We start from the raw sequence: 9,657 nt of genomic DNA on the forward strand, positions 1-9,657 counted from the left end.
GATGTTAATAGTGGCTTGAACATGGGCTGGCATATGCAAAATTTGGGGGCGCAATATAGCTGCCGTCGCATCAGCCAGGTGGATGCTGCACATTGGTGGTGGTTGAGGAGATTCCCCCTTCAATATGTATAGCGCTTTGAGCGTCCAGAAAAGCTAAGGAATCTAAGGAATTACTATAATTATTATTATTACAAAGGCCCCTATGCTCAGAGGAGTAGGATATTTTTGAATTGCTCACGCAGTCAGGGGCAAAGGACTATCTCAGAAAGACTTTGCATGCTCAACTGTACGCGAGACGGAAGGGAACATAGGAAATGAAGTATACCCGGGCCTTAACCTCTCCAAATTATTGGACCAACCTCCAGATGTTCAGCGGTTATGAGCGCGAGCACATGTAAAGAGTTTTCTCTCTTCTTTCAAATGTAGCTGTATGTGTTATTATTATACAAAGAAAAAGAATGATATTTGGGCTACAGATACCAGAAATAATGCTATTCTCTTCTGTGTTTGTTGCAAAGATATCTAATTATGTTAATAATAATAATAATTTAAATATCTATCTTTATAACATGCTATTGTATTGTTGTATAGTCTACATAGCCTACATGAACTGCTCATAAGTTTGGGATGGGTAAGATTTTTAATGTTTTTAAAAGAATTTCTTCTGCTCACCAAGGCTACATTTATTTAATTAAAAATACAGTAAAAACAGTAATATTGTGAAATATTATTACAATTTAAAATAACCATTTTCTATTTGAATATATTTTACAAAGTAATTTATTCCTGTGATAGCAAAACTGAATTTTCACCATCATTACTCCAGTCTTCAGTGTCACATAATCCTTAAGAAATCATTCTAATATGATTTTGCTGCTCAAGAAACATTTATGGTTATTATCAATGTTGAAAACAGTTTAAGGATTCTTTGATGAATAGAAAGATCAAAAGAACAGCATTTATCTCAAATACAAAGCTTTTATAACATACACTACAGTTCAGAAGTTTGGGGTCAGTAAGAATTTTTATGTTAATTTTTTTTTAAAGAAATTAATACTTTCATTCAGCAAGGATGAATTAAATCAATCAAAAGTGACAGTAAAGACATTTATAATGTTACAAAAGATATTTCAAATAAACGCTGTTCTTTTGGACTTTCTATTCATCAAAGAATCCTGAAAAACATATTGTACACAAATATTTTGTACAATTGTACACAAATGTTTCTTGAGCAGCAAATCATCATATTAGAATGTTTTTTGAAGGATCATGTGACACTGAAGACTGGAGTAATGCTGCTGAAAATTCAGAAAAAACATTTTAAAATATTTTACAATAGAAAACAGTTATTTTAAATTGTTATATTAAACAATATTACTGTTTTTACTGTGCTGTTTTTACTTTTTACTGTACTCTGCATTAAATACCGCCTTGGTGAGCAGACAAAACTTCTTTTAAATACATTAAAAATCTTACCCATCCCAAACTTTTGAGCGGTAGTATATATATGTAGGCCTACATACAAAGTAACTAGTAACTAGATACTTGAGTAGTTTTTCATTGGATACTTTTTTACTCTTACTCAAGTAACTATTAAGATTATTACTTTAACTTTTACTTTGAGTAAATATTTCTACAAGTACTTGTACTTTTACTTGAGTACAGTTGTTGGACACACTACCCACCTCTGGCATCGTTATTGCAGCGTCAGATGCCAAAAGCTCAGTCAGTTTTTACTTTCAGTTTCTGTAGTGAATAGGCCTAACTGACTGGAGTTTGAGACTTCTTCACCCGCATAACTCTCACGCAAAGTTTGCACATTGTTTGTGTGATATCAACTGGCTCACCTTCATGGTTTAAAATGGAAATATTTTCAATATTTCCATTTTTCGATGTGGCATTTTTCTTTATCACCAGTTGCTCGCAAAATGATGGACACTGATTCACATATCATCCACGTCATTTCCCGTGATAATAAAGTTAATTGAATTATTAAATAAATGAGTAAATAAACAACAAGCAAACTTAAACTTGCTTAAAATTTCTGCAAATAATTTGCTGATGCAGGTACAAAAAAAAGTTTTATACCTGCAAAAAAAAAAATTCTTGCTCCCCCTACCTCGAGAGTCAAATGTCTCCCGTGTGTGTATGTATGTATGTATATATTATATATTATATATTTTATATTTTATATATTATATATATTATATTATATATATTATATATATATTAGGGCTGGGCAAGTTAACGCGTTTTTATCGCGTTAACGCATTAATTAATTAACGCCGACAATTAGTTTATCGCGCGTTAACGTACTTTTTATTTTGAAAGTCCTTTGCTCACTGCGTTTGAATACACATAGATAGACTACAACCGAATACAACACAAACCATGGGTCACAGGAGGGGTGGGATGTTTATCAGTAGGCTACTGGCTGCTTGGGATGAGCGTCATCACGCGTCTCAACCAATGAAAGCATTTTGTTGTGTGCCTAAGAGAGCTACAGCGCGAAAAAGAAAATATCTGGTGCGGACAGAAAAATGGAAAAAGGTACCCACTGCTTATCACTCAATAAAAGAATCACATTGCTAAGTGTTTTTGAACGTTTTGATTTCGTTTGGTTTAATAATTAACATTACCTTTGCGAGTCTGACTCTCACTGCGCTCGTGAATTAGCAGAACTTGACGGGGACATTCAAATGCTTAACAAACGGTTCATGTGACCAACAATTTGTACATGTTTATTAAAGCATACTGTGTGGAGATACACAAATGAGCCCAAAATATGAATGCAACACGTTTATATCTTAAACGGTTTCCTCTCATGTCATCTCAAGAAAACGCTTAATGCACTTAGACTGATATTAAAGATACCAAATTCTATTTACAAATAAAGCACATGCAGAAAAACGGATGACACCAAAATATAAACTTTCAGTATCACTTAAAATGTAAGCATTTTATAAATTTTCTTCATAACGGTTTTATAAAGGTAGGAAATTGCTTAGTGTGGTTGTCATTTGTTAAAATAAATATAAAAATACAGTGTGTTCGTGTCCGTCTGTCAACGAGGTGTGACGTCGGTTCGTATTCTCCATTGCACTTTTGTTCATACAGCAGTACTTTGAAAGAATAAAATTACGCAATACACTACTTTTGATTTCATTATTGAATTTTGCGCATGCTGCGATTAATCGCGATTAATCAGAAAGATCATGCGATTAATCGCGATTAAAATATTTAATCGTTGCCCAGCACTAATATATATATATATATATATATATATATATATATATATATATATTATATTATATTATATTATATTATATTATATTATATTATATTATATTATATTATATTATATTATATTATATTATTTATATATATATATATATATATATATATATATATATATATATATATATATATATATATATATATATATAATATATGTCACTGGTCTCACTTTTCAATTCAATTATGATTCTCATGTCAATGATTTATTCCACGATTCCACGATGCGTTGCAACCTCAATTTCATTTTTACTGCACATCATCAATGAATACAAGCAGTCAGATATATGAACTCCATTTTTATTTTATCTGCTCCTAGAAAGTACACTTCTTGTATGTAGCAAACACAACTTAAGTTTGAACACAGCATATGACAGGAGCATTTAGAACTAATAAACCCTAGTAAATACTAAAAGTGCATGAAACTGTCAATTATACTTATATAGTTACAATAACGCTCGCATGTACACGCTCTCTCTCTCTCTCTCTCTCTCTCTCTCTCTCTCACACGCGCTCACTGTAAATGTTAAAATAGTGGGTGCATTTTTTTTATTACTCGCTTTTGTGTTTTGTCTTCCTCAGCCATTTTACGCTAGCATGAGAAGCATGTATGCGATGAATGACATCAGAGAAGCATCAGTAGGCTATAATCGATTATGGTCTATTGCATCGATGCAGAATCATCCGCGTCCTCATCACAATGCATCTTAGAAATGATTAATTTCAACACCCCTAGTGCTAGCTAGCCTTAGCAAGACAAAAAGTTAGCCAGTTTATTCCAGAAATGATGAAAGTGTAATTTCAGTCTTTAAACTTAAACACTTTAAACATAATACATAATCTGAGATTTAGTGAAGTTATGGAGGGCGTCTGGAATAAAATTTTGCCAAATAAATGTACAGATGATCAACTGTACATTGTGCTGACCCCTGATGGTAGCAGGTAACAGTGAGAGAGAGATGTGAGGAGTTCTTAAGTTATTGGGGTTTTGACGTCATTAGTGACATTCGCTCTGATAAAAGGAGCGCTTGTAACCACAAATACACCAGTAGGCCTCAAACCATCATATTCATTCACGCTGAAAGGCTAAGCCAAAGCCCAACTCACATAATTGCACATTACTCAGGAAGGAACATTTTGGTAGTTTTATGCCTCCACTGTTCAATGGACAAATCTTTTGTACTGCACCTTTATGTAAACTAGTTATAGAATGAAACTGTTTTAAAGTTGTTGTTTTTTTTGTTTTGTTTTTTGTCCACTAAAACAAAATTGCTTAGTTGAAAAACACCCAGTTTCCTCTTTGTTCTGTTCTATTTTAAGCCCTTTAGTCATTTTGTAAATTCACAAAATAAAAAACACTAGTCTAATTGCACAGTACCGGGTCAACCATAAAACCAGAAAATGTTCAAATTGTCTGTTTCTAAATGTATTAATACAAAGTTCAGTCATGAAACTCTAACCGAGCGCTGATTGGTTCTTTCTACGCCGTGACATCAGCCAATCAGAAGTAATTCCATATCCACGCAACCATATATATATCGTACCCTAGCCTGCGATCGACAAGCTGCGCAATGTGAAGCGCTATTATAATGCCTTATTCTGCATGACCATATTCTACATCCCTAATCCTACCCTATCCCTACCCAATATATAAACTTAACAACAACCTTACTAACTATTAATAAGCAGTGATTAGGAGGTTATTGATGCAAAAGTCATAATTCATAGTTAATAGTGAGAATTGGACCCTATTCTAAAGTGTGACCGTTCTTTTTTGCAGCACTTGAAGTGCAAATTAAAACTTCACACAGTGAATAGAATTCTGTATGGCAACATTTGACCATTTTCTCCACATTTTGACCTATGTTGGCAATTATTTATTAAGAGAAATACTTATTTTTGCAAGAACAGTTCATATTAATAAATATCCATTGATAAATATATTTTGTGTTTGATAATTTTAAGGACATTTCTGTGTTCTTCTTCACTATCAAATATACATACTTGTAACACTTCATTTGTTTAATTTACCTGTCACATACATGGAGTAGTGTTGAATAGAAAGATTGTCTCCTCTTGGGTTATTTTGCAGTCAGTCGGTCAAGAGACAGCAACTCCTAAAAATAAGCAGAATGACCTTGTCATGTGATTGTTAGCCAGCGGCTACAATCAGATATAAGCGTTGAAAATGTAATCTGCCATGGATCATAACAAAGAAATTTTTTTAAAGGAGTCATATAAGGGGTCTAGTTTTATCACTTAAGCACCCAACCCCCCCAACCCCCCCCCCCCCCCCCCCCTTTGCACCCCCTCTTTTGAACCTTTAGAAATAAATGGGCCATTGTTTGCAGCACAGTCTTCAATGGGATTTAATTTAATTAATATTTTTAAATCAATTAACAGTACTAGTAAAATATATGTTGTTAAGTACTACTCATATAACAATTATTATTTAGTTTTCATTGTTTTGCTGGGTCAGAATGATTGTTTCTCTTTTAAAAAAAAAACTTTACCATTTTAGAGCAAATACATCAATATTTAGTTAATTTACTGAGAATATGTATAACAAAAATATCAAGATATCAAAAATATAAATATCAACAAACTCCGCACACTGAACTGAAATTAGAAAAGTAAAGTTAATTTGTCTTGCACATTTTATTAAGAGCAGCATAGACGCCGATCCCGAAATGGTCGAGCACCCACGGAAAAATATGAGATGTTCTCCACTGATTTTAACCAATATAAAAAAAAGATTGGATCTTTTAGACACTATCCCTGTTTTATAGTTTATTTAAGGCCGTTTCTACGGCGATATTTTAATGGCAAACGTCGAGAGAGCATCCAAGTGATGCGCGAGCACAAATGGCTCTGCTCTCGATCAGATACATGCGCGCGCTCAAACTCAAACTCTTTTTGCATCAGATATCAGCGAGAGCATGACTTGCGACAGCACTCGTGAAAAGAATGTGCTTTTGGGTCAAAATTGTCACCTTGCTGCATGGATATAATGCAAATAAAACATCCACTTTATGTTGATTTCAGTTAAATAAGAAGCGAACTGGCGCTGAAACGTGTTGTTTTTGAAATCATGCCGAGGAATGTTATGGCTCGTGTAAGTTAGTCTTCAGACATCGCTTGACTCTTCTTTCCAGGGAAATCACTAGCAAAATGCACACAAACATTTTGATATACAAACATTAATGAACTTCTTTTAACTTAAAGAGGAAAAAAATGAAATGAGGGCAGATTCGAACCACTGATAATTAGAGCATGGCTGAACCTCTGACTCTACTGACAAGAATTCTACCACGAGACCATTAGGAAATACGAAAATTGAGCACGGATTTATCTAAAATATAATATAGATGTAATGGGTGGGGGGCACTGGGCACCCACCGGCAGAAACATAAATCGGCGCCGATTGAATTATGCTAACTCTTCACACTAAATATCTTCGGACTTCTGACCTCATACCTCTAGTGTCAGTTGCATGGAAAAAAATGGTGGAAGTATTTCAGAACTTCTGAGATTTTGTCAAAAAGAAAGCTTCTTTCTTTTTTTTTTTCTTCTTTTTTTTAATACTTTGATATAGGAAACATAGCACATGGACAAAAATTGTTTGGGTTGCTACTGAAAAATTGTCAGCGCAAGAAAAACACAGAATATTATTCTTTTTAAATGTTTGTTGTCATTTGTTGCAGTATTTTCACTGTTTGTTTGTTTTTTTGTTTGTTTGTTTGTTTTTTCTTACAGATTGTGAGCCAGAGGGTGTGTCAGATTGGTCATTTAATGAAAATTGTCTCTTTTGCTGCTTAAGGCGTGAAAAAGTGAAGGTAATTAATCTCACTTTTATTGTCTTTATCTATGTATTTCCACAAACAATGCATTAGCAATTTCACATTTCACCTTGAGTCATGCAATGTTTTCAACCATGCAGCACTTACAAATAAATCTGTAGTAGATTGATCACTGGCTTTGAATAAAAAGAAAAACATAGGAGATACTCATTAACACTTCCAGGATTGTTTATCATTCAGATGACAGGTAATTATTATCTTATCTCTTGTAGTGTTTAAGGTATTAGTTGAAACACCTCTTCAGATGTGACAGGTGAACTGTAAAGGAACTCAAACGATAAATCATCTTTTTCTTTCTTTGAAAGTAAATGGCAGTACAGTTTTTGTATTCACAAATTTGCTGACAATTTTAGCAGCTAACAATCTGAGTGGTACATTGGTACAACATGGTCATATAGCACTGACTACACATCCATTTTTCAGGTAAAAAAAGACCAAGTAAATTCTTTTCTGAATGCACTTATTTTATTAATGAAGTTTCAAAACTGATTGCTTTTGTCTTTAATTCACTTTTTTTAATTTAATTAATTTATTCTCTCAATTTATTTCCTCTCTAGGAAAATTTGGTTGGTTTGAACAACCAAGTGTTATCAGAAGCGGACAGCTTCAAGCAAGAGCAGTCCAATATTAACAAACTTGAGAAGCAAGCAGAGGATTTCCTCAATGTTGTCTTCTATAGAAAGGGTAAGACACACATTATAGTGACCATTACAAGAACTGAAACCAAATTAGTTGAAGAATGTGTAAACACTTTCCAGTTTTGACTATGATACATTTTAGTTGAATTGTCTGTTTTTCTTTTTCTTTTTTTAAAGTTATTTGTTATAAACAAAGGCAGTTATGGTGGTGAATTAAAATAATGTCATTTAAAAATAAGACCAATTCCATGCAAAAATCCATTTTGAAAGAATTGACAATTATTAAAAAACACTTCACCGCAATTGAAAGAAGACCTATTATGCTTTTCTACATGATCAACTTTCTGTCTTTTTGAGCATGAAATACACCTGCAATAAACACTCCAAAGGGAGTTATTTTCTATATCAGTGTGTATCAGTTTCTGGACTGAATCGCCTCTGTTGTAGTCTCGAGTTTGATTGAAATGCATTGATTGTAGTCTTGAGTTTTCTTCTATCTATCTATCTATCTATATATATATATATATATATATATATATATATATATAAAAAAGGTGAAGGTCAATAAATCTAAATGTATATGAAAGATACTGCACACTCATTGGCAGAAAGTTTTGCAGAATGTTTTATTCACCAACGTTTCGGCACAAAGCCTTTGTCAAGATACCTTCGGCTTTGTGCCGAAACGTTGGTAAATAAAACTTTCTGCAAGTGAGTGTGCAGTCTTGTGTGTCTCTGAGTGTGCAGATCTTTCATGTACACAGGAGTTGGACAATGAAACTGAAACACTGGCCAATATAGTGTTGGAGGTTTCATGCCTATATATGCACGGCTGATGCCAATATTTGAAAATTGGGGCAGTCGATGGCTGATATATGTTGCCAATTTGTTGTGGCCGCTTTTCTTTTTTGTTTTCCCCTTCATCTCATAAAATCTAACAGTTAAGTAATAAGAAGTGATCCAGAAAATTGAAAGAAAAACACAAGCCTCTCCAATCAGTGCACTTGTAATCTAGCCCTAAAGGGACTTAAGTGGTGGAAAAAATGTGGGATGGGAGGGCTTTTTTTTTTTTTTTAAAGCTTTTGCATTGTCTCGCAAAACTTTTGATTTCCCTCACAAAGATATTTGCTTTTCTTCGCAAAAATTTGCTTTCTCTCACTAAGCTATTTGCCTTCCCTCGCAAAACTTGTGCGTTCCCTTGCAAAGGTGTTTGTGTTCTCTCGCAAAACCTGTTGTGACATCTGACAAACACTTCCTGTTTAATTTCCCGCTGGCAGTCGTTCAGACAGCTCACATTTAAAATGGAGCGGTTTGTTTTATTTTGAACTTGGACTCCAATATAAAGAAATGCTTTTTAAATAGAGATCACTTTTCTCCACAATTCTGAAAACAAAACATTTGACAACAACACAAAATGACATGTAATTTACTTGAGGTTATGTCAAAATGTTCTATTTAATGTTATAAATGTGTCTTTTTTATAAATATCTAAAATGTTATAAATGAGTCTATATTTATAAAAAAAAAAAAAAGAATATTCATTTAAATTCTCCTTTTCCACTTATCTTGCTTAAAATTACTCTGGCCACTGTGAAGGACTTGTATCTGTCATTCCCAAGACAAATTGATGTTGTACTGGTCATAAGAGGAGGCCCTACACTATACCAATAAATGATTGTGGTCTAAAACAATATGTTTCCGTTTCATTGTCCAACCCCTCTATATCACATATGCACACATATTCTACAGTAAACAACATCCTCATATATATGTCCAAAATAAGTGTTTTGGGGTTCAAATGTTTTCAGGTTGTTTTCCTTCCTTGAGGTGTTTCATGTTTCATACTCTAAAGGAAATGGTCTTCC

General features: G+C 33.4%; 1 protein-coding gene across 1 annotated transcript in view; it reads left to right on the forward strand.

The window, feature by feature from the left end:
* Positions 1 to 9,657, forward strand: part of lcor (ligand dependent nuclear receptor corepressor) — a 59,871-nt gene that overhangs the window by 18,778 nt on the left and 31,436 nt on the right. Inside the window, exons 3-4 of the mRNA XM_067395791.1 lie at positions 7,051 to 7,130; positions 7,712 to 7,838. Of these exons, the coding sequence (XP_067251892.1) occupies positions 7,051 to 7,130; positions 7,712 to 7,838 (207 nt within the window). The remainder of the gene's footprint in view (positions 1 to 7,050; positions 7,131 to 7,711; positions 7,839 to 9,657) is intronic.

This window comes from Chanodichthys erythropterus, chromosome 10 (assembly GCF_024489055.1).
Source record: "Chanodichthys erythropterus isolate Z2021 chromosome 10, ASM2448905v1, whole genome shotgun sequence".
NCBI lineage: Eukaryota > Metazoa > Chordata > Actinopteri > Cypriniformes > Xenocyprididae > Chanodichthys > Chanodichthys erythropterus.